The following is a 25,886-nucleotide window of genomic DNA, read 5'->3' as shown; positions in this document are numbered from 1 at the left end:
TTAAGGTTACAGACCTAGTGCTTTTCAAATTCTTAGGTCGTTCCTTTGTAAGTTTAATATGTGGGGTTTATTTTTTTCCCTTTTAATTCTCTTAAGGAAAAAGAGCGGCTAAAGCAAGAGAAACGTGATGAAAAAAGATTAAATAAGGAACGTAAACTGGAACAGCGAAGATTGGAATTAGAAATGGCAAAGGAGCTAAAGAAGCCTAATGAAGATATGTGCTTAGCAGACCAGAAGGTAATCACAACAACATAGACTTACTTCTTGTTTGTGTATTTTATAATTCTGTCAATAACTTTCTTCTTGCAGCCACACTCAAAGCATTCAAGTTTTAATTGAGGTAATTAGAGAGCTATTTGAAATATATACAAATACAAGATACTAGAACACTTCACAGTAGTGTATGTTTACTTAATTAAAAGCTTTTTGTTTAAAAGAGGCCTGCTTCCCAAACAGCATGATTGCTTAAAAAAAATACTTTACTCAAGTTATTTTTATATCAGGAATGTGCATCATGTCACAGTACACAGGCACTATATAGTCATCTAGAGAACTCTTAAATGTTGCTCAAAATGAGTTACTCTCCCAGTGTTCTGAGTTCTTCGTTTTTGTCCGTAAGGACTTGACGAAGGTTGGGTTCAAAAGAAATGTTGTTCCAGAGAAATCCCTTCCTTTTTCCACTAAATAATTTTACACCACCTTTTACAGTAATTTGGCTCAGAATAGATCCTTACAGTGTCTCCTGGCCAAAAAGGATGTATTTCTTAATCTCTTGCCTCCTATAATTTGTGAAAATTTAAGTGTGCTTCAGCATTGAATGGACAAGGGGTGCAGGGTACCCCTTGGAAGGAAGGTTGCCAATCTTCCAGTATTGTCGTGCTATAGGTTAGAAGTAAGTGTCAGTCAACTTTCCCAGCTGTTATAAAAAAAATTTCCTTTTGAAATATGCTACTGAATCTTTCACTTTTTTTCTTTGCTTTCCAGCCTTTCCCAGAGCTGCCTCGCATCCCAGGCCTCGTTCTTGATGGAAGCACATTTTCCGATTGTCTCATGGTAGTGCAGTTCCTGCGTAACTTCGGTAAAGTTCTTGGCTTTGATGTGACCATAGATGTTCCCTCCCTGAGTGTTCTTCAAGAGGGTTTGCTCAACATAGGGGACAGCATGGGAGAAGTACAGGACTTGCTTGTGAAACTTGTATCTGCAGCTGTGTGCGATCCTGGACTTGGTACAGGATACAAGGTAAAAAGAAAAAATCCATAGTAAACACCCTGTATATACGAACGCGTTCTTCATAATGCGTCTCTGACGACACCTCTCTCATATGGCTTTCCTTTGTCTTTCCTAATTCTTTTCTTCAGTGTCACGGTTCTAAAGTTATTCCAAAACTTTGTGTCCCATCAGCCTTCCCATTTTCCAGACATGATAAATTTCTGTGCATTTTCTGTTCACACAAACACACGTCCCATTTTTATTTGGACCTTTTGTAGGGCACTGTCACATCTGTGGCCATGTCTTTTAATTCCTTTCTGTCTATTCCTTTGCATTCTTATCCTCATGTTATAGTCTCAGTGAATGTTGCTATTTCTTTCCCTAAGGTCTGCTGTCTAGGTCACTGCATCAAAACCCCAATTCATTCATGACTCTCTTTGCTACTGATCTTCTTTTTCAAGTCAATATAGCTTTCTTCCACTCTAGAGCTCTTTATAGTATCATTGTACACAGCAGTATTCATCAGTTTTCAGTTGGACCGTGCCTTTTTACATGTAATCTATATAATTATTGCTAATATTATCTCTGTTTTTAAAAACTTAGAAGTGAAGACATTCTAATTTGTTACTGTATTTAAGATTTACATTTGAATAGTCTCAGAAAATAATCTGTTTGATGTTCTTATGTAAAAAACCAAACAAAACTATACCGTCTTCAATGAACAGTAATATAGCCTACAAAGGTGTTTTTAAAACATGATTGCTTAAAATGTCTTTGTTCTTTTTAGGCTAAAACTATTCTCGGGGAACACTTACTGAACGTTGGTATCAATCGAGATAATGTGTCTGAGATTCTGCAGATTTTCATGGAGGCTCATTGTGGGCAAACAGAGCTGACAGAGAGCTTGAAGACAAAAGCTTTTCAGGCACATTCTCCAGCTCAGAAAGCATCAGTACTTGCTTTTCTGGTCAATGAGTTAGCATGCAGCAAAAGTGTAGTAAGGTAAGTTTTTTCCCAAACAGGTGTGTGAAATTAAAATTACAAAAAATGTTGTAGTTGAGAAATACTGTGTATTCACTGTATTCCGTTACAGGAGGACTACTTATGTTCTTCTTACAATGAAAGCTGAAATTGGTTGAGTTACTGCTTCTTACCTTTATGTACTGTTGATATGATGGAAGAATGTAACTTTTCCATGTTTGGTCTGTAATTTTGTTTTCAAAGCCTGAACCAAAATTTCTCTAGCAATTTTTGGAATAAAAGATGAGATTAATTACCAAGAAATTTATTAGGAATTCTAGGGAATAATTTAGAACAGTTGTTCAAGGCTTCTGGAGTACACTATTTTCCCTTTTTTCCTTCTGTTTTTGAAGAAGTTTTGAAGGTGTGTCTTTAAGTAGGGTCATGAGGTGAGGTGGCATGCTTGATGTATCATCACAGTAATTCAAGAAGGTGTACATGTACATTTGTGGTCAGTAGTGTGTAACATTTCATAATTTTAAATCCCCCCCTATGTTCAACAACTTGTCAAAACCCACCGATGTGCAACAAAAAGTTAGGAAATGCCATTTTTTGGGATTCCTGTTCTTCCACAGACTGTCTGTCTATGGTAAAGTGTTTCATTACCTAATTGAGTGCTGGATTTGGTATACTGTGCTGTAAAAGTTAATCAGGATTGCATAAGGCAGGAATGGAAGAGATGCTTCACGTTTTCCGAAGTTGAAAAATAGCAGAAGTGGGCAGAGCAAGGGCTGTGCATCAGCTGTTCAAGGAAGTTCACATGTATCAGTCAAATTCATCATAGAAAGAAACTTCCTCATTGCAGATGATTGTTAGGTCCCATGTGTAAAAATGCTCGCTTAGAACTTGAGTTTCTATATTTTGATCATAGAAACAACTGTAATCTGCTGAATTGCTGAGGCCGGGATGTCTCGGACATGGGCGTGTAGACGGTGACTGCACCGAAGCCCTCTTTTTGGTTCTTCAGTTTCTGCAGTGAAAAGTGAATGGTGGATTGTAGATCCCAGAGATCCTAGGTAGAATACTTCAGATGTACCAGTGGTAACTGTTTTTTCATCACAGGGCTACATGCTTTGTGGCAAAGACATTTGGAGGCTTGACACTGAACTAGAGCTATGAAAAGAAATGTTGAATGCCATGCTACTTGTGGAAAGAAAGCTGAGGTGATATTGGGGATAAAGACTGACATGAGTACAGCAGTGTGCTACACTGGCATTCCTAGTATTGTGATTTCCTAGCTTTAAAGTGATTTATTTTGAATTTTAATGATTTCTCAAAAGACAGTTATTTGAGGGAAAAGTGTCTGTACATAAATGTGTATCGGAAAAAAGATACGTAAGTTCACAGTTAATGGATTATTTTCATCTTTGACAGTGAAATTGATAAAAACATTGATTATATGTCAAACTTAAGGAGAGATAAATGGATGGTTGAAGGCAAACTTCGGAAGTAAGTTTCATTTCCTTAAATATTACAATATTTTTCTTTTTTGCCTTTGGTCGCATACACTGCTATATAGGGAATTGGTTTTAAGTACAACATCAGCTTATGAAGTTACAGGTTGACCAAGACATCAGCAATCAAACTGCTTAATTAAGACAGATGCGGGTTTGGGATGTTGCAACACCAGTCAGTCTATTAAAGGTGCATGAGATTCAGAGGGTTAGTGTCACTCAGAATTGGAGCAAAATCAAGTCTAATTTTGTATTCTTTGGAGGAAACAAAAAACTTTTTAATTGGAATATTAAAGGACCCATAAAATTGCTATTTGACATAATCAAAGTTTATTTGGACCTACCATAATTCCCAGTGTTCATTCTGAAAGGCATTTTAGGACAATGTGATTTGCTAATTTATGTTATCTTAGTGTTTCTCATCTGTCAATGTCACGTTGTTCCCTGTAGCTAGGGATCATGTGTAAATTGCAAGCTTTGAGATATTTTTTATATTTCTTATATTTCTGTTTAAGGTAAAATTTGAACTTCTTAAGGGTTGTCAGTTTCATATTCACTGTTCTCCCATCCTACAAGACAAAATTCCATACAGCAACCATACTGGCTCCAACTGTCAGGAAGCTGGACGGCATAAAGTTAATGAATCACAGGGGGTAAAAACGCATAGCCAGACTCTGCTTTTTTTTTTCTTTGTCATCTTTACCTCTTGCTAGAAACAGTAAATCCTTTCTTAGTCCTTGCTTTAGGTACTTTCATTTCTAATCTTATGTCTCCATTTTTTCCCTTTAATGTATCTCAGAAGGAAGAAGGAAAGAAGTAAAGAAGAAGGACAAGAGGGAGGTAGAGGAAAAAATTAGACCAATAAAAAGACATTTTCTACTAATACCACAAATCCCAGTCTGCACAGAGTTAATGTATTTTAACCTTTAGGATAACCCAGTTACTTTTTTCCTGTCTTCATCTGTGTCCCCTCTATGGGATATGGTTTAAGAAGTGTTTATGAAGTTCTGATGTAGCCAACTTATCATTAGCAAAATGGGAGCCTTCCCTCTCCTTGTCTTCTTACGGTCTGCTTAGTCTTTCTCTCCCTCCATCAAACTGTAAGTACTTGTAGATGTAGGATCTTCCCTTTTCCTTATAATCTCTCATTTCTTCTCTGTCAAGTAGTGAGCATCATACTCTGAAGTCCCAAGCTCGTCCTCCTTGCTACCATAATTTTTCCATGTCTTGTTTTTTTTTCCCCCTCCTGTGTGGGTTTTGGGTTCCAGTAGTGCTCTCCCTATTTTTGAGTGCAAGTATTGCAGCAGAGCTCAGAAATGTTGCTCTTCTGCTTCTTTGAATTCATGAGCTTCATTCATCTCCCTCAATCTTTGATTCAAAATTTTTGAGTTTTCCACTTTTTCTGATGAATTCCAAGAAGTTTTTAGAAGAGCCTTCTTCAATAAATTTTAAACAATATTTTCTTCTTTATTATGTCAATTGTGTTTTCCATAAACCCTTACAACTCTTCTGGGACTTCTCTGAAATGGCACTTCAGTCTTCTTTTTGCTATTTTCTTCTGCTTCCAGACTTCATTCTTACATGTTATCTTCCCCATCCATTCACATCTTGGTCTTATTTTTGAGCATCCCAGTTCCAAAGAGTTTTGCATGGCAATAACTTGTTAGTTGAGTACTTGCTGTGTGATCAAGAGCTGTGACCTCTTTTTACGTGCCTACAGGCTTTTATGTGCCCCTCAGCACCTGCCCCTTCTGCGGGAAGTGTTTAGGGGATGAATAACAGAGGCTGAGGAATGGATTTATTTAATCTGAGCCTGGTTGGCCAGTGTTTGCTGTCATTTATCTTCAAACCACTGTGTCCAGGTTGGCTACAAGTATATCCAAGGGGGATGAGAAAAGATTGTATCTGCATCACATGTGTTTGATGAAGGATTTTTTTTTTGTGCTTATGTTCTCATTTTTTAATGACATAAGCTTCTCAGCTGGGGAGGAGGGCAAAAATAAATGCAAAAGCCTGTGCTTGACAGATGCAAATAAGCAACAGTAAAATCCCAGGTTGTAAAACTGAATCATTGTAATTTGTTTCAAGGGATGTTTTGTCTCTCACCCCTTTCCCCACTCTTCCCTCCTTTTCTCCTCCTTCCCTCAAGGATCTTAATAAGTGTAATATATAGATGGTTGAAAATTTGAGTTCTGAACTGCCTGGACTGTTTCTGCTTAGCTGATTGTCAATGAGAGGTTGCATCTAATTCCTTCTCTATCACATATCGGTGTGAATCTTGTGCCTTTTTTTGTAAAGGCACCTATCTCATATGATCAAGTCATCTTTCTTTGTGCTTTCTGTGTGACAGCTGTGGTCAGACTCTGACCTGAGGTGATTCTGTGATTTTTTTTTTAAACTAGATAATCAAAGTCTCAGCATCTCCTTTTCTATTACATATCTTCTCTTTGGCATCTCTTTTGTAGCCAGATCAATAATAAAAATGAAATACTGCCTCTTAAAGAATTAGGTAATAATAATTCAGTTTAATAATTTGTTTATTATAATAATTCGGTTTTATAAAGGACTTAAGTTTTTCACTGCAACAGTGCTATTTTCACATGCCAGTGTTGTGGTATGCTCTGTGTAAGTTAATTTCTGTTGAATGAAACCATTTCAACTCTAAATGATGAACTCTATATGAAAAGCAGTGTCACTAAGGGGAGAAATTACACCCTGAGTTTCGGTAGGAGATGCTAATGCTGATTTGCCAAACTTTAATTTTTTGAGACGCAAGCTGAAGTATGTTAAAAGTACAATGTTCAGAATTTCTTTGCCTTGGTACTACCTACTACTTACATGCAAAAATTATGGGGTAGGCATGAGCACTAAGTCAGAAGGTGAATTTTCCTTCTGTGATCTAGTAAGCATTATAGATCAGATTGGAGCAGGCTTAAGTCAATCATCTGGTTCTCTGATGGGCCACCCACTCTTTTTATAGGTCAGTAGACTTCATGATTCTCTCAGCAGTTGCAGGTGTAGGTTTGGTCCATACCTGAAAGCGAGAACGACTGAACAGTTTCCTAAGTGAGGGTTTTCTTCTCTCAGTGAGCCATATGTCTAAGTAGCAACAGAAGAATCATGCTGCTTCTTGAAATAACTGTACATTTTTTAAGTTATGCTGGCATTGGTTTCTGCCTCTGCACTGCTCTGAGTAGGGACTGCTGCCTTCTTCTGTTTGTGGTGCTATCAAAGAAGAGCATCTTTGGTTCATTTGCATGTTTGATAATTTGCAGTATCGTGCAAGCTTCCATTAGTGCTTGACAACATTGCATCTTTATTTTTGCTTTCAGCAAAAGTTACTTTTTATGTTTCTTCTGATTCCCTTTAGGTATATGAAAGAGGTGTTGGCAGGTCATGGAACATTCACTTGCCAGCTTTATTACTGAGTTTCTTCAAGATTATCTTAGTGTATGTAAATTGTCTCTAAAATCATCCAGTGCTGCAGCAGACAATCCAGTCATTAACTAGAGATTTTGGTAGCTAATTCCTGTGTATTGGCAGGAATTTCCAGTCTACATGAAGAGGCTTGAAGTTATCCTTGTAAAAAGGAAATTAGTTTTCTAAAAAACTTAATCAATAGCCTGAGTGGTATTGATGCACAGTGAGACTGAGGATTTTTGCACCATACCTGAAAATGTTATTTGCTTTCAAATTCACTGAAAGGCCTGAGATTTTTTAAAAACATATTTTAATGCACTAAAACAGGTAAATGTCCACTTAGTATGGAAAAAATAAATGTATAAAACTATAAATTCTCCAGTGGATTAACTAGTGCATAGAAACTCAACCCAAAACAACAGCAATAACAAAACCACACCAAGAAACCAAAGCCTAGCAGTTTTCAAGTCCCCTTGATTTCTTGGCTAACAGTCTTTTTCTAAAAAAAGTGCTGCTCCCAGTTGAACAGTGACACCTTCATTTCAGTCTGTGCTGTTGAGAACTGGCTGTGGTTATCAGCATTTTAGAAGGCTGGTCCATTTCTCAGTATTCCCTGGAACCAGTACTTGGACAGCACTCATACTTGTAGCCACTTGCTGTATGGAATATTGTTCTGTAGGATGGGAAGAGAGAGGAGTACGACAAGGAAGAATTACGTCCTGGTAATTGTGTTTGTCGTTACCGTTCTGCTTTTCCCATCCTACCTTCTTCAGTCATCTCTTAAAAAATCTTTGTCTTTTCTACACGTTTATGAATCTCTTCTAAGTCAGTTGCGTTTTTGGTCTGCGTGATAAGTGACTGGTTCAGCCTGGCTATATACACCTCCTGTGGTTCAGCATGTTTGCCTGCAAGCTCCCTGATAGGTGGAACTGTAATTTTTGCTGTGTGGAATCTTGTCTTATAGGGGTTTTATAGAAGAAGGAAGTCTACTACAACCATAATAACTGGTATGTAAGTTTCCCTTTTCTTTCATAAAAGGCAAAATGACAGTTTGAGTAGTCTGTAGTAGTTGAGGTAACTAAAATTCCCCAGGAAAAAACGTATATCTTAAAATGCTCAGCTAAAGGTCTGAAGTCAAATAATATTTAAAGTTCATAAAAATCTAACATTAAAAAAAAAAAAATAAATTAAATCAACCTTGCTGTTGCCATGCAATGTATATAGTTTCATACTTCCAAGTGAGGATTTTTGCCTTTTCCTCCCTGGCTCAGACACAGGTATTTTTTCATCATGTTCTTAAATGCTTTAAATGAAGGATAAAAAAGTTGAAATGGTTCTGTCTTCTGTATCGTCTTTCCTGAGTTCTCAAAATCCCTCCTGTGTTTCATTTCTTCTGAACAGTTACACAGTAAAATAGACCTGGGAGAAACAAAGTCTATTCCGAATGGAACCACGAGTAGTAAGGGTTTTATAACATCAGTTTTTCTTGTTGACTAGTGACAATAAATATTGAGAAAATGCAGTGTCATGATAGATCAGAAGCTCTAATTTAAATCTGAAATGTATGATTTTCTTTCAATCTCATAGGAAGAGAGGTATGTTTATGCTACAGCCATAATCCATCATCTCACCCTTTCTCATGTGTTCCAAGGCTTAGAATCATTCATGCCAAGAAAACGGGTAAAAGAGATGCTGCGGGGAGTGGGGACGGAGGCGAGGAAGCCCATTCCTTGGAGACACCCGCACCCGGCCGCAAGCGCCGGCGGAAGGGAGGGGACAGTGACTACGACGATGATGATGATGATGACAGCGATGATCAGGCGGATGAGGATGATGAGGATGAAGAGGACAAAGATGATAAAAAAGGAAAAAAGGCAGAAGTTTGCGATGATGAGGTGGGGAACTGTCAGTATAGTGAAACTTCATTTGCAAATAAGCTAAAACTTGTTTTCCTTCTGTTTTTCTGTAATATGGCACTGTTTTCCAAAAATCTTGCCATGAAAAGGAGGGAAGAATAACTTACCTCCAACATTTTAAAATTTTTATTAGTTTTTATTATTTTGTTAACTAAAAAACAAACAATGCAGTTACATTTCACATTCTCTGTTTTGAAGCTTGAGTGATCTTTTTGTGCATTTTTTTCACAACTACCCCCACATAGTCACTGCCTGACTTTATTTGATCACAAGGTGATAAATTTTGTTTGTCGGTGTCAGATACATTAGAGGAAGATTTTTACCTTGTTGAGCTGGTTTTTAATGGAAATGCACAGGCTTCCACTGGATGGAACCTGATGCAAGGCACAAGTATTAGAAAATACTACATTTTAAAGCACTTGATGCTGCACTGGATGTTTTCTGTTTGCCAGAAAATGATCCATTCATGCAAGATTTGAAGATTTTTAAGACTGCTTGAACAATGCACATATCCAACATATGTGAACTCAGATGTCTGCATACACCCTTAATTAGAAACCCAGCTAATTTCTAATGTAGGAATAGCCCTCTGTGCTGTTATTGTGGATTTATTTCAAGTACTATCGTTTGTATGAATTAAAGAGAATACCTTAAAGGAACAGCCCAAAGTTCTTAAAAATAGTTCAGAATTTTAAAAATAGTAATATTTAGATTTCTAATCTCAAGTCCATCCCTTAATCCTTTTTCCTCTTGTACAATCTCCTATGTTGGTGCACTGGGTGTTTCATGGACAAAATTCCAGTAACTGTACAGAAATTAATTTTCTGGTCTACCAGAAGTTCCATTGCATTTGTATTCTATGTAGTATTTCAGGCAGCTTTACATTGGTACACTTTTTTGAAGCCAAGAAATACAAGACTTGTATCTTACAGTGGGGATGATTTTGACCATATTCTTTTGGAAACTTACTACTATCTACAAAGATTTTCTTCAATTAAATTAAAACTCTCATCATGGAAGAGAAGGCAAGAAGAAAGCAACCACAGACTTAATCATGAATGCATTCCTCTTCAAAAATCAGCAGGATTGATGCTGTGACTTTTATAGCAGAGTTATAATTTAAAGTGGCTCTACAATTTCATGTAGACATTGAAATGAAATGCAAATGTGGACTGACCAAAGACTTACTGATAGGGTTTGAAGATGCCATTATTTCATGCATGAGAAACACTTAAAATTATTCTATCTGTCTAAAAAGCTTAATAGAAACTAAGATTAAATTCTGTAGTGTTGTGTTCATGCACAAACTGAGTTACTTCCTGTTTTCAGCAAACATGAGCTTTCTTCTTTGTCCACGCGTGGGTGGTTTCAAAAGATTCAAGGTGTATCCTCTTTTCAGTTGTGTTGTTGCTAGTGAAATATATTGCACAAGCGCACAATTTGAACTTATTTTTTCTCTTTAGTATTTTCCTCTGATTTTCTGTTACATCTTTTTCCTGTAATAATGATAAAATACAGTAGTATGATTTTATCCTGAAATAGACGTGATGTGACAATATATTTGGTGATTATAGGATGATGGGGATCAGACAGCAAGTGTTGAAGAATTAGAGAAACAGATTGAAAAACTGACAAAGGTAAGAGATCATTACTCTTTTTTCTACTACAAATGTGATCACTGGGTGATCACATGAGTTAGTATATTAATATGAGTTAGTATATGATATGAGTTAGTATAGGGTATGAGTTAGTATATTAAACATAAATTTCAATGCTTCAAGTTAATATAAACTGAAATAAGTATCTACTCTTGTTTTGTGAAAATATGAATAATGCTCTGAGTCATGGCACCTGAACTGTGAGTTTAGTCTGGTGGCACTAAGTAGAGGTCACTCAAAAAGCAGTTAATAGTAATAGTTGATAATATATTTGCACTTCAGAGAATAATGTATTTTTTATCCAGATCTACTTCATATATTCCTGTTTGTTGAGCTTAGAAAGTGATGACAAATTTTGTATATGAGAAGCAATGGCTTCAGTCATACAATGGATTGTTGTTCTCATGCCCTCCTTTCCATGCTGATTTCTGCCGTTGTGCTCCAAGCCAATACAGAACTGTCTGGGCTTCACATTTTGAAAGAAGCAGCAACAGATTAGAAAGAGAAGTGTAAATGAGAAAGATGTAATGCTATAATTAGGGGTACTCATGGCCCATGTTTTTATTGTTCCTATTAGAAAATCTGTCATTTAAGACTTTGTGTGTTGGTTTCTCTCACGTTCCAAATTGCAGTAAATTAGCAGTCCAGGATTCCACCTGACTCCCATCAGTGTCAATTTAGCAAAGCAAGAACTGAATAAACTAACTGAAGTTCTTGTTGGCCCCCCCTCAAAGAGCTGTATTATGTTCAAAGCCAGAGCTTATTTTTGTGTATTGTTGTTGTCATTCTTTTATGAACAGTTAAAATATCTCACTAGTCTCCCATCAAAAGTTGCATTATCATCTGTCTTCAGGGCTCTGTTTACCACTTGCTGTTGATGTGTAATTGTTAGGATTTCAGCTGTTCTCGTGCAATGAATCTTTCTTTAATCCACTGCTTTTTGAGAGTCAGGGATTAAAAGACAAGGTGCACCACTGCAGTGTGTTTTTAGAGGATAATCCTAGGCTGAGCCAGGGAGTGCTTTAATAGATTATTTTTTAAAGGAAGCTTTGTGAGTAAAATCATCAAGGCAGCAACTGTGAGTAGAATATCACAACACACAGACACACCACTATCCCGAGTCTCTGAGAGGGCCTCCTTGTCTGACCCTTGAACTCCTGTTCAGTCTGGCAGCCAGATGTTTTCTGTAATAATGAGATTTAACCATCCCCACTGATTTATAATGCTCTCCCTTTTTTAAATAGCAACAAAGCCAGTACAGAAAGAAGTTATTTGAAGCTTCGCACTGTTTGCGTTCAATGATGTTTGGTCAGGACCGTTACAGGCGCCGGTACTGGATCCTGCCCCAGTGTGGTGGTATTTTTGTAGAAGGCATGGAAAGTGGTGAAGGTAAGAGCCATAAAGGAATGGTGGCACACAGAGGAGCACGAGGCCAAGATATGCTGCCCATCTCTGCAGGCACTGGCTTTGTGCAGCAAGGTCTTCACCCTCAGGCAGATGCCCTCAGGCTGCTGTCAGTAGAGCTCTCCCCTTAATGTGGTTCTCTGGTATCTTTCTGGTTATGAAAGATCAGGTAATACCTTTCAAAACGAGGGTTGGTATTTTGGAAGTTTTCAGTTGTTATGCTTTTACCTACCTGCAAAGTTTCTTGACTCCGAACTATTTCACCTTTCCCTATGGCAGTGATATCTGTGTATGAAAATGAGGAGGACCATAGAATGCAGAAAAAAATTTCATTCTCAGATTTTCTGCAAATGCACAGACTATTCTGTGCATGAAAATATGACAGATGTCTGCAAAAATGTGACAATTACTTTCATGAAGTGAAGTACCTGGTTTTCTAATCAACTACATGATTTAGTTAACCAGCAATTGCTGAAATCATGTTGCTAAAACTAAAATGTAATTTTGGGGTTGTGACAGTTGTATATTAACTATGGTTGAATTTTTCACACACCTTTAATTGGATAGATGCAGAAATTATGTATTAGTCTGACTTTTTTGTTGGTATTAGAATTTCTAAACATATACATTCCTTTTGGCCACAGAGAAATCCTTTCTAATTTTGATATAGATGAACCAAAACCTCATTTCTCTCACATTTTTTCCTTCAAAAAACAGCAAGAAAAAGATCTGATGCACATCAGAATTGCATGATCTCATGAGAATTACATCATTCTAGAGAGCTGTTTAATTAACAGTATAGCATAGTAGGAAATTTGAGCCTGGTTTGTGGTCCAAAAATAAGCCCTAGATCTTCCCCTAAATGCAATCTTGGTCATCAAGTTCTCTTTCTAAAATGGGTAACATAAAAAGTACTTCCCTCTCTGTCTTTTGCTCCACATCAAGTTATGCTTTGTGTTAGGAACGGTTTTGCACAAGTAGCTGCATACAGAATGTACTGCTTGCATTTTTTTGGTTTACTGTATTTCATTATATTTTAACCAGATAAATTCCCAAATGCTTTGGAAATGGTACACAAAGAAAATAGTTTACTTACACTTACCTGTCTTAAAATAGTAAAAAAACTCACACAAGGTTTTAGCCAAGAGCTGTAGGGAGAGCCTCTGTTTTTTAATGTTGTCTTGATGAAAGTTTAATCTCCCTGAAAAAGAAAACACATGTATTCCTAAATTCTCACCTATCTCCTCTTCCCCTCACCTCTTAGTTTGCCCTCTTTATGTAAATTCTACAATTTATCTAATTCCATAACCCTAAACGTTGGAAAGAGGAGACACAAAGTCTTGAATGATCTGTCCATTTAAACAAAACTTCTGTATCCCTTTTCTGTAGTCATTTTCATGTTTATGCTGATACCTAAATTGTTTATATCTTGATACAGACCATAACTGTGAACACACTTTGGAGTTTTAATAGGAGGGGATGTACTTTCTTTGTAGGAATCACAGTTTTTCAGGAGCAAGGAAATATTTGTAGATGTGCTTGCCGTGAGCTGTAAGCTGTCTGTTTATTTGTGACTGCAATATCTGATGAACATAAAATAAGGAATTGGATTTTCTACCACCTCCTCTTATGCTAACAGTTCTCTATTTAAAAACATTTTATACTTTTAAAGACTTTTTGTCTGAATTAGCAGTCAATATAAGGGTAGAAGAGAAATGGTTAAGAAAGACTAATAGTGCAAAGAAGAGAAAAAAAGTCTTTTTATAAAAGCTAGATCTTCAGATCTTTTGCACCTCCTATGTTTGAAGAAATTTGGTTTTTTTTAATCAGCTTCTGCTTGCTGTACTTTAAATTGCTTAGATGTTAGCTGTCTGCTTAGTTGTGTGAAGTTCCAGTCATGCTGGGTGGCTCTTGAAAGAGTATTAAACTTCACAGACTGTTGATATTGTTGCACAGTTAAAGTTGTTAATGATTTGTATTGAAAGAAGTAAAATGTTTCATGTTATTTTGGTATTTGGGGAATATTTGATTTGCAACAGGAATTTTGGTTCTCTGTTTCATTGTTGGCTGTGTGTTTAATGAAACGATCAGTTGCAAAAATAAACTTGGGGCTGTAAATATTGCTCTCTCTTGATGTCACCAGGGAAGCTTCTCACTGAGGCATGTGGAGTCTTGCAAAAAGAGAGGTGGCAAAGATGTTTCCCTTTCAGAGACTTTGCACTGGCAAACTACTTCAGATGTGTGAATCCAGTAGTGTGTTAGCCATGTTGAAGTGATTTTTCCTAGAGGTGTTTAGAAGTGTTTAAATCTGTATGCCTAGAAACGTGTTTCCTTCTGCAAAGTGTGCTGTAAAGTGAGAAGGGATTTCATTAACAGCAACAACAGCAAAGACATGGGAATCTAACATGTGTTGAGCCAAAAACGAAGTTATTTTTAATTCAAACTGTGATTATAAAAAGTTTGTAAAATAGTTGATCTGTTACAGGTAATCTGTGCTTCTTGCACCTTTTTAGGTCTAGAAGAAATTGCAAAAGAAAAAGAGAAATTAAAAAAGGAAGAAAGTATGCATATCAAAGAAGAAGAATTTGAATCAGAAGAAAAATTGCATTGCTTAGCTACAACTCACTGTGAGCAAAAGGAAAATCTGAAAGAAAAGGACAGCACTAACCTGTTTCTACAAAAGCCTGGGTCATTTTCAAAATTAAGCAAACTGTTAGAGGTAGCAAAAATGCCACCTGAGTCTGACACTATGTCCCCAAAACCTAATGGCAGTGCAGCAAATGGCTGCACATTATCTTACCCAAGTAACTCAAAAAACTCTCTCTGCAGTCTGCAACCCCCTGCATCACAAAGCTCCATTGAGAAGTCTGAGTCTAATAATCTTTTCAGTCCTAATGCCAGTGGGACAGGAAAGTTTTACAGTTCACCACTAATTGCAAATGATCAGTTGTTGAAGACTCTTACTGAGAAAAGCAGGCAGTGGTTCAGCCTGTTACCGCGGGTGCCCTGTGATGACACTTCGGTCACCCACGTGGACACACCAGCTACTACAGCCCCACTCACTCCTCAGTCACATCCACCATCAAACTCACCATCACCTGTTCCGTCTCCTCTTCTGAGCTCAACCTCTGCTCAGAGTCCCATGGGATTAAGTCCTTTTGCATTGTCACCGCTGCAGGTAAATAAATTAGTTTTTGAATAGCTTGAATTTGCAGACTTTATTTGGGCAGGATGTCTGTTGATACAAATTATTTCACAGATCTGTAATCATTATATCTGCATTTCTTTATTTCTTTTTCTGTTTCTAAATGTTATTTAGAATAGCATTTAGAAACAGAATAGAGAAGTTTTATAATACTAGATTATGATGTATCAAGTAAGCCCATGTATGGTATTTTGTACATGCATTTCAGTAATTAAGTTGGCTTTTGGGGTGTCAGCTACTGGTATTAAATGAAAAGCAAGTAAATACAAACTAGTTTTTGGAAGTGTAACACACCAAATCCTACCTTTAGAAGCTATTGGTTTTTAGCATTAACCGGGCCCTAGTAAGTATTACATGTCAGTGTTAATTAGTTTTTCTGAAACTAACTGAAGTATTAAGTAAAGGTTTTCTTTTTGTTTTGAGTATTGTTTGACAAATAGCATCCTAATCATCATTCAGGTTTCTTGGTTATAGTAATGGTAGTTGTGCTTTGTAGCAGATGAAGACAGGACTACCTATAATGGGACTTCAGTTTTGTGGATGGCCTACAGGAGTTCTTACTTCAAATGTTGCATTTCCATCTCCTTTACCTGCTCTGGGATCAGGGCTGGGATTATCAGAAGCAAATGGTAACTCATTCTTGGCATCTAGTGTTCCTGCAAGTAAAAGTGAACCACCAGCACTACAAGCTGAAAAAATAGCTTCTGCCCCTTCTACAGCAGCTGAAGTAGCCAAGCCTGTAGATTATCCTAACCCAAAGCCTATACCAGAAGGTAAGTGTAATGCAACAGTAAGATGATTATTTCTGCAGTGTCTCTATCATGTTACAATTTTTTGAATAATTTGCCTATTTATTTTCTAATCTGATCATGTGTGATCACATTAAAAAAACACCTGCAAAGTGTTTATATGCTTGTCTTGATTTAGAAATGCAGTATGGGTGGTGGAGGATTACTGATCCAGAAGACCTAAAATCTTTGCTTAAAGTGCTGCATCTCAGGGGAATAAGAGAAAAGGCCTTACAAAAGCAAATACAGAAACACATGGATTATATCACTCTGGCCTGCATCAAAAACAAGGATGGTATGTAGTTGATATTTATGTTACACATGGTGTTGGGTCACCAGACAACAGGCATAGAGCTGTCCTGGCGTATGTGTAGCAGGAGAGTTAAAGTAATAGTTGGAGAAAGAAGGTAAAGGTCTCCTCATCTTTAGCTGCACTTTCACCAGCCCTGTTCTGGAAAGTTAGTGGATTAGAGAAATGCCATGTAATTTAAATAGTTCTAGTGATATAAGTAACCTTCTTAAGCTCCGGTAACCTTCTGAAGCTCTTTCCATCTCTGTAACACTTGGCCTCTCCTTCCCCTTCTTGCCCTTAAATTGCAAGTTTAAAAGCATACAGAATTTGTTGTCCATACTGGGTATTTTAAGAATAGTATACTTTCACAGCAGTTCTTCAGCATTTAACTGGAGTAACGGGTAAATCAACGTGAATTTTCCAGTGCAGTTGTAATGTTAATTAAAATAATGAAAATGTGATTCTCAAATACAGTTGCAATTATTGATATCAATGAAAATGAAGATAACCAGGTAACTCGGGATGTTGTGGAAAACTGGTCAGTAGAAGAACAAGCTATGGAGATGGATCTTGCTATTCTTCAGCAGGTGGAAGATCTAGAGAGGAGAGTTGCATCAGCTAGTTTACAAGTTAAGGTAAAACCAACTTTCAGTAAAATGTCTCTTTAAAATGAATGGTATGAATTTAAAGCATATAGCAGTCTTTGTGTATTGATAAGTGCCTTCTTATTCCATCCTAATTGCCTACACATGAAACAAATACACTGTGCAGTATCATGGAGATTTGTGTTTGAAACATTTTACTGCAGTTCAGTCTTCAGCTGAAGAAGCTCAGAATGGCAGTTCCTGGAGAGTGTTCTCCTGCAGTGCAGTTCGTGTACGTTTTGTTAACCTTCTCTGAATGCAAAAACTGTATTTCACAGAGACGGCTTAACTCTTGCGGGGCTTGCCACAGTTCTGCCTGGTTTGCGTCAGTGTTGCTGTTAATGCTTTCACAAATGCCTACTAGTGCCTCAGAATAATTTGCTTGAGTATTGTAGAGCCATGGGGAACATGTAATGGTTATGAGTGTGATACAGTTAAGAATTCTCTGGATTTTGGAATTTTTCCAAGGTGGGTGTAAAGTTATCAAATTTCATGTTTGGTTATAGTACTGTTGCAGTGTTTGGGATCTAGTTTTTGGCATGAGATGAATGTTAATTTCCTGTGTCCTGGTACTGCCTCCTGAGCCTACTGAACATGTAGACCTGTTCTGATGTTTCAGCCAATAGAACAGGATACTTCACAAGGGGATAAGAATGCAGACTATTGCAGAAAGGTCCCTTCAGAAAGTCCAGTAATGCTTGTATTTCTTGATTAATTGTTTTAGTTCTCTGGATATTTTGGAAAATGTCTCTACAGATGGATTACAAGCAACCAAGATCTACTGGAAACAGCGCTTCAATTACTTAGTTTGATTCCATAAAACCGTTCCTCTGATTACACACTGAGTTAACAGCAACCAATAAATGCCCAAACCTTTCTATTGACATAGGGTTGGCTGTGTCCTGAACCTGCATCAGAGAGAGACGACTTGGTATATCGTGAACATAAGTCAATTACTAGATTGCACAAGAAGCACGATGGAGATTGTGCTGGAGGCGGAGAAGGCAGTGCCAGCTGTCTAGAGCGGAGGAGTGACAACCCTCTAGATATAGCTGTAACCAGGCTCGCTGACTTGGAGCGGAACATAGAGCGAAGGTATCTGAAGAGCCCCTTAAGTACCACCATTCAGATCAAACTGGATAATGTGGGCACAGTTACTGTCCCTGCTCCTGCACCATCTATTAGTGGTGATGGTGACGGGTAGGTTATTGAGATTAACTTGAAAAATTATTGTGCTTCTTTGCTAATTGGAGCCTATTTTCTTATTGCCTGTTATCTATGTACTTTCTTGTATGTCTGTGATCCATATGGATCATCTTATTCTGCATGGTGCTTTGTAAAGAATTTTTTTGTTATGTTTGTTAATAATCTTGCAAAGTTATCTTACATTTAACTGGTTGTGACTAAGCTTTGAGGCACGTAGCCACAGTCTGTGCACTACATGAAATTTAGTTGCTTAAACTTTATACTTATTGGCTGTGTACGTTTTGTCATTGCTTGGCTTTCAGTGTGATAATGATTGTCTCACATTTAAACATGAACAAACACAGGTGTGACCTACTTAATTTGCTTGTATTTTAATGCAGAACTGAAGAGGATATTGCTCCAGGGCTAAGGGTGTGGAGAAGGGCACTGTCAGAAGCACGCAGTGCTGCCCAGGTAGCTCTGTGCATTCAGCAGTTACAGAAATCAATAGCATGGGAAAAATCCATTATGAAAGTTGTAAGTATCTAAACTGTTTTTGCTGTATCCTGTGTTCCAACTTCAGGCATTTTATGTTAATGCATTTCTTACTACTTCACATAAAACCTCAAAAAGTTAAACTGTACATTGTGCACAGATGAATAAGCCTAATGGAAAAGATTGTCCCTTGCTTGCCAAATTCAGCATCCTGAACTTGCTAAGATAGAAAGATCTTGTAAATGATTATGATATTTAAGATGGTAATTATTCTTTGATGAGGACATGGAGGTAAAAGTCATCTTGCTCCATCTGATGAAATACACTCTTTCTAATGGAGTGTTTCTAACCTCACCTGTGATGCAAGTTTTATGGAGGTTCAACATCATATATCCTTCATTAAGGATTTCATTTTTCAGAAAGTTGAGATGCTCCAAATATGCAGTTTCTTTGCATGCAGAGTTCTCACAACTGAACATATAAATTAGGCAAGTGTGTGAAGAGACAAGCTGAAATATGTTTCCTTGTACACTCAGCAGGTCAGCCTATGTCAACTACATATACAAAAAAAGCACACAAAGGGGATATGTCAGAATTTGCAAGGGCCTCTGAACCTCGAATTCCTGAACACAAAACTTATTACTACTGCAATAGTGACTGATGTGATCAAGTATGACCAGTGTTGTGTAGAGGGTGGCAAAAGTGATTCTTCCATTTGTGGTCCTTTTCCTAATTTTTTAATTTCTGTCACTCCTACGAAAATTCTAATTACATCTGGACAATTAAAGGATGATTTGAATAAAAGCTGTAATGTCAGGCTGTACTTTTGAGTTTATATAGCTGTTAGTTTTAAGCAGTAGCTTTAGTGCAAAAAGCTTATGAATTTGGTAGGAGCACCTGAAAAAGCATTGGAACATTCCATTGTTATTCAGAAAAAAACGTATCGCTCTCAATTTGGTTTAAATGTTTTGCATTTAGTTACAACACAGTTGGTTAGAGCAGGGTGCTCATAAAGCCAAGGTCACTGATTCAGTCCCTGTGTGGACCATTCACTTAAGAGGTGGACTCGACGATTCTCATGTGTCCCTTCCAACTCAGAATATTCTGTGATACTGGTAAACATACTGGTGTATGTTTAATACTGTATGTTTTAGCATACTGGTGTATGTTCAGTGTGTTTAATCACAGGTTTGGTGAAAATGTTTGGAGATTTTTTAAGTTCATGAAAAAAATGGCAAAAAAGAAGGTAATTAGCAAAATCACACAATGTATTTAAGAAAATTGACAGTCCTTTAGATATTTTTAAGTTAGTGTGAATTTTAGGCAGTGCTGGGATCATCTATTTTGCTTTACTGCATTTGTTCATGGTGGCCCTTGGATAAGGTCTTTACCAATTATTATGTGGGAATGCCCTTGTAAAATATATATTTTTTTTTATTAAATAGCAATGTACATATACAATATGGGCATAAATTAAGAGATTTCTGAGATAGTATGTTTGGGCCAAGAGGTTTGGTAGGTATACCTTTACTTCTCATGGACATTAATTAATTGTAAAAAGTGCTCATCTTTTTTTGTGCTCTAGGGACACCTGTCTTATAATAAATGAATTGCTTTTCCAACATGTTTCCCAAATGTAGCCTTTAAATTAGTTCTTTACATACTCCGTATGTTCTTCTGTGGATATGATCATTAGTAGATTCTGAATGAAGTAAAATGAAAGTATTTTTGAGAGTGAATTTATGTGTTTGAAGGAGAAAGGTAATTTAGGTATCATTTCAAATTTCAAAAATTGAGTTAAACCCATTTTTCATCAATTACAGTACTGCCAAATTTGTCGAAAGGGAGATAACGAGGAACTGCTGCTCCTTTGTGATGGTTGTGATAAAGGCTGTCACACCTACTGCCACAGACCCAAGATCAGCACCATCCCAGATGGGGACTGGTTCTGTCCTGCTTGCATAGCAAAGGTAACACTCCTGTCAGGATGAAGGGGCTGGAGCAAGTGACTGGTTTATTATATGTGGTAGAGTTACAGGTCTACCAGTGCTTTTTTCAGTGAAAATAATGGTCTCTAATTTTATGGGGAGCTCCCATTAAATTATGAAATTAGTAATTTTATTTAACTTGTATTTTAGTGGCAGCAAAGGCTACAGTTTTATTTGTTCTAAACTATGGGCTTTTTAATGTAAGTAGGTCTAGAGTTCTCATGCTTTTTCAGTACCATAATTTTTAATTTCTGTTTTAAAATTTATTCAGTATTTGTCTTTGAAATTTCATCATTAAGTGTTGACAGACCAATGTCTCAGGTTCCGTTTCAAAAGAAAAATCAGAGAAAAACCTTAGTGACTTTTTTTTTTTATGTTTGTATCAGTCATTTAGTAATGGACTAATGTTTGTCTAAAAGTATGCCAACTTGGTTGTTAGGAGGTATTGTTGTACTAATTTGAATGTCAAGTGCTTTTGTATTGTCACAAATGGAGAGCCTAGGTCATGAGTACCAGGAATTTCTGCAGCCTTATTTGCCTTTAGAGAAAACAAAAAAGTGAATGATCTCTAATATTAAATATTTAATTTGTTTTGGTGCTTCTGTTTCTGATCTTCATTGCTGTTTGTCAGTGGTAACAGAGGTTTCTGTAATTTCTAGGTTATTATTTATTTCAGTTGTCTCTATTGTAGGCAAGTGGTCAAACTCTAAAGATAAAAAAACTTCAAATGAAAGGTAAAAAAAGTAATGAACAAAAGAGAAGCAGGAAATTAGCAGGGGAAACAGAGGATGAAGACTCTGCAACTACAAGCGTTGCCTTAAAAAGAGGAAAAACAGACCCTAAAAAAAGAAAAATGGATGAAAATGTTTGTGTAAGCCAGTTAAAGCAAGAAACTTGCACTGCTGTTAAGAAACCTAAGAGAGATGGAGACTCCAAGGACCTGGCCATATGCAGGTAAAGTGTCAGATGCTAAATTTAGGGGTAAGTCTTGTTGAAACAAGTAGTACTTGATCCTTTTTCTCTCTGTTCTGGGAAACAGGAATGCTATTCTTTGTCAAATGTACATATCTATACACACTGTGTGTGTGTGTGTATGTACGTATGCCTACACACACGTGTGTCTTCTGGGAGAGGAGTGAAGCCCAGCCCCAGTAGCAGTGGCACTGACACCTTTCACACATGAGCCATCTGCTGTGGTAGCATTGCTGCTCATTGTTTAGCCTTGTCACACTCTTGGAAAGTCAGTATTAGCAGCTGGTTTGCAAATGGTTTACACTGAGGATCAAAGCTGCAGGACCATGTTTTCTTTTGGAGTGTTGATCATTAGAATTTCATCTCACATAGGTCACCTGGAGAGAATTTAATGCTATATCAGTTACTTATTTGTCTCTCTCTATGTATATTGTTCTCAGCCTTGAACAGGGTGCAGAAATAAAGTGTTATCCTTTTGTAAAGTGAATAGTTTGGCAGTTCATAGGGAATTCATGTAATGGTGAAAACACTGTGAATGTATAAATAAAATTTAAAAATACTGATTTGAAACCTTGTTTTATTTAGTATGATTCTCTCAGAATTGGAAACTCATGAAGATGCCTGGCCTTTCTTACTTCCTGTAAACTTGAAACTTGTTCCTGGTTATAAGAAAGTTATTAAAAAACCGATGGACTTTTCTACCATTAGAGACAAGCTAAGTAGTGGACAGTAAGTAAACCTATTGTAAATTGTACTTTACATATTAAAAATATTTAAACACTGAAATACAATACATGTTTAAAATTAGCCAAACTATACTGTTCTGCTCTGACACATCTGTGATTACTGTTACAGTCAAAATAAAAATCCTTAATTGTATGCTTTTATCTTTGCCATATCCAAGTGAAATAGCATGTTGGATGGGAGAATGTGTGGAACTGGCTGAAAAACATTTTGCCAGGTCAAATGCACCAAAACAATCAAAAGGAACCTTTTTTCATGGAGACCCCTTAGTGTACTGCATGTCACAGAGAACCAGCTGTGTAGGCTTTAAGCTTCTGGAGTCCCTGATGTGGCTGTGGAGTGACATGCCAGCTCTGTTGTAGGTAACACTCCTGTAATGGTGGTTAATCATTTTACAGTCCTACAGTTAGACTGCGTGGATTCTTAAAAGACATGCCTCTATGTACCTTCCCTCCTTGTTAATATCCCTGTGCTCTCATGAATCTGTGAAGATGGACCCTCTGCAGTGTCTGCCAGCTCCACACACAGCAACTTCCCTAGGATGGCACAAGGAGCTTTTTAACCTCTTCAGACTTGTTCTTCCATGAATATGAGATTTAAAAGCTCCCCTTGTGCTCTTATCACTAGACTTGTAACTTCTTTTCTTATTTTTAATAATTCCTATGAATATTGGAACATTCTTTGGGCCATTCAGGATCATAAAAATAATTAGCAAAGACAGTGTCATAAGATTATTTGGGCAGCCTTTTCTTGTACCCATTTGTTCCTCATTTAGATAAATTCAGCTCTGTTCATCATTTTGAAAGGACCCTGAACACAAGAATAGATGCATAAATGGAAAACAGCCATAGCATTTTAGCTAAAAAGCTGTTCAAGAGAGGGAGGAACTAGTTTTTTTGAAGTTTGTTTTCGAGTACAGGCATGAAATTCTACCTTACAAAACTTGTGAGGAAAATAACAAAACAGTGACAAGAGAGTATTTCCTTCCACTGATGTTCATTTTCTTTTTAGAAATTCTAGTTTAAATTCTTACTTAAATATTTTCTCATGTAGTTGAAATATTTTTCCTCTGTGATTCTCTATGTTCCAAAAATCATTCACTTTTATCTTCTTTTAGGTACCCTAATCTTGAAGCATTTTCGCTGGATGTGAGGCTTGTTTTTGACAACTGTGAAACTTTCAATGAAGATGATTCTGACATAGGCAGGGCTGGCCACAACATGAGGAAGTATTTTGAAAAAAAATGGACAGAGATTTTCAAAGTGAGCTGAAGCTACTAGGACTCTTTTTTCTTTTTTTGTTTTTCTTTTTTTTCCTTCCATTAATTGAGGACTGATAAGACCAGCAATGTGAACTATATTTACATGGAAGTGCAAGGCACATACGTAACCAATTTTTTCCTTCAAACCATGGAATTGTGATACTAGTTTTAAAGGCTTCACTCCTACAGCAACCATGGCCCCTTGGTTATTGGTTTGTGTGTTTTAACAAACTAATTTAGGTAGAACAGGGAAGCACACCCAAAGAATTTCAAAGAAAGGGGTGTTATAGTGCAATAGCAATTTTCAAAACGCACTGAATATTCAACCACCAGAGCTCTACTTGGGGAAATGGTTCTCTTTTCCCTTTCAATAAATATCTATTTTTCATTTTTTTTACTTTGTAGTTTATTTTTTAGTGAATGTATTTAATTTTATGAATTATTTATGATTATACAGCATTCAGAATCTTCGTTTTCTGTGAAAAGGAAGAACTAGAAAATTGCTTTAAATGTTGAAAATACAACAAGGAATGTTTTAAAATATAAAACAAAGCCAAGTAAAACTGTTTACACTGATGTGCTGTAAAGGCACTAAAAATTAAACTTTACTGTAGAGTTACAAGTACATTTATATATATGTTGCTGCATCACTTGTGTAGTTAAATTGTATTTCAAGACAGTGAAGAAAAATTGAGACATGTATATACTGTTCATTATTGTTTATATTAAGTCTTGTTTTAAATATGTATGATGTGTACATATTGTTTGCAGACATTATTGTTTATGCCTTAGGAGGATGGTAGCATTTTATTTTAGTCTTAAGGTAATTATAGCTCTATGGCTTGTACAGTAATTATCCTCTACCAACACTGTGGAGTCTCCTTAATCTTGGTAGTGCCTGCCTTTAAAACAGGGTGTAGGGGATATTAGTTTTCCATTTTTCTATTTTGTTATATAATTTCAAGCCCCCACGGCCTCAAATCCAAGTATAATCATTTGTATCCATGTGGAAGAAAATTGTGACAATTTCCTACGCACACAGTATTTTTTCATAGAAACATTTCCTCCATTTGCCTTGCCACAGAATAACAAAAGAAGACATTTGTAACCACTGTGTTTTATCTACTGTGCGTTGTGGTGGCTTGTTGGGGCAGATAGATCGGATTTTTTTTTTTTTTTGTACTAATGTAAGAGTACTTGAAGTTTTATTTAAAAGAAATGTTGTGGAAAGGTAGCATTCTTTTTCTTTTCCCTTTTTAGGAGTGTTATTTTTCACTAGTATGTGTGGCACGGATACAATAAAAGACTGTTTTGCAAACCAGATCTTCTTGACAATTTTAATACTTCAGGTTATATGTACACAGGTTTTTTGGTTTGGGGTATTTTTTAGATAATGTCTTGGGAGTCTGGCATTTAACATTGAGTTCTTTTTATGATGCATCTAATTCTCTTGGGCTTTTAATGGTAGTTCATAAGGAAGCAGTTGCCAAGCAGTCAGAGAGAAGCTCCCTGCCTGTAAATAACAGAGGTCTGCCAGGTTGATCACTGTCCTTATGGACATGGAAATGCACATGTTTGGTCATGTTTCTGAAAACCATTGTCCATGTAAGGTTCTGTCCCTTTTTTGGCCAGTAGAAGGGCATTAATCATAGTCCTTGCTCTGACTGAAGAAAATACAGAAATTACAAACAGATATTGTGGAACCACAATACCTGTAGTTCTCTCAAAATAATGTTGGGGTGTTGGTTTTCGCTTTTAAACTAGGTCTGCCATGTTTTGAGTCTTAGTGCCTATTCTTTAATTAATGTTTCCATTGCTCTCCCCAGAATATCTTGTTCAGTAATATTTTCTTTTATTCCAAGTTCTGTTAGAATAATCTTTATTACTTTGAATAAAAAAAAATCACATTTGGGTGTCAGTCTTGCATGCTAACGTGAACTCCCACACTGACTGCTCCATGCCTTTCCTTTTCATGACCTTTCTGAAGACTTCAGTAAAGAGGTTTGCTGATGTGTACCAGAGATGTGAAGATTAATCAATGTTTTGAATTTATGATGGTAAGCTTGTAAGGTGTTATAAATACGCTTAGGTAACAGAGAAATCTAGTTCTTCAATTTTTATTTTTTTTCAGATTCTGTGCTGGTTAATGCTTTTGTCTGCAGTACTAGAACTGTTAGTTTTCTGAAATATCAGACAAGTAACCAGCTAAACTACATACAATATGTATAATA

General features: G+C 36.7%; 1 protein-coding gene across 12 annotated transcripts in view; it reads left to right on the top strand.

Moving 5' to 3' along the window:
* Positions 1 to 24,972, top strand: part of BAZ2B (bromodomain adjacent to zinc finger domain 2B) — a 111,924-nt gene extending 86,952 nt beyond the window's left edge. For 7 of the 12 annotated variants that reach the window (XM_041405435.1, XM_041405504.1, XM_041405486.1 and 4 more), the window contains 17 exons: positions 97 to 237; positions 985 to 1,239; positions 1,997 to 2,211; positions 3,604 to 3,678; positions 8,755 to 8,998; positions 10,594 to 10,656; positions 11,922 to 12,066; positions 14,595 to 15,259; positions 15,783 to 16,059; positions 16,214 to 16,369; positions 16,841 to 17,001; positions 17,900 to 18,210; positions 18,597 to 18,732; positions 20,514 to 20,660; positions 21,370 to 21,632; positions 22,236 to 22,379; positions 23,512 to 24,972. In XM_041405435.1, coding sequence (XP_041261369.1) covers positions 97 to 237; positions 985 to 1,239; positions 1,997 to 2,211; positions 3,604 to 3,678; positions 8,755 to 8,998; positions 10,594 to 10,656; positions 11,922 to 12,066; positions 14,595 to 15,259; positions 15,783 to 16,059; positions 16,214 to 16,369; positions 16,841 to 17,001; positions 17,900 to 18,210; positions 18,597 to 18,732; positions 20,514 to 20,660; positions 21,370 to 21,632; positions 22,236 to 22,379; positions 23,512 to 23,665 — 3,552 coding nt within the window. In that variant the 3' untranslated portion in view covers positions 23,666 to 24,972. The remainder of the gene's footprint in view (positions 1 to 96; positions 238 to 984; positions 1,240 to 1,996; positions 2,212 to 3,603; positions 3,679 to 8,754; positions 8,999 to 10,593; positions 10,657 to 11,921; positions 12,067 to 14,594; positions 15,260 to 15,782; positions 16,060 to 16,213; positions 16,370 to 16,840; positions 17,002 to 17,899; positions 18,211 to 18,596; positions 18,733 to 20,513; positions 20,661 to 21,369; positions 21,633 to 22,235; positions 22,380 to 23,511) is intronic. The other 5 variants (XM_041405522.1, XM_041405513.1, XM_041405477.1 and 2 more) reach the window with 3 other exon arrangements.
* The last annotated feature ends 914 nt before the right edge of the window (positions 24,973 to 25,886 follow it).

Source organism: Onychostruthus taczanowskii, unplaced genomic scaffold (genome assembly GCF_017590055.1).
Source record: "Onychostruthus taczanowskii isolate IOZ18803 unplaced genomic scaffold, ASM1759005v1 scaffold10, whole genome shotgun sequence".
NCBI lineage: Eukaryota > Metazoa > Chordata > Aves > Passeriformes > Passeridae > Onychostruthus > Onychostruthus taczanowskii.
The sequence above is the reverse complement of the archived record's forward strand: the minus strand, read 5'-3'. Positions and strand labels throughout refer to the sequence as shown.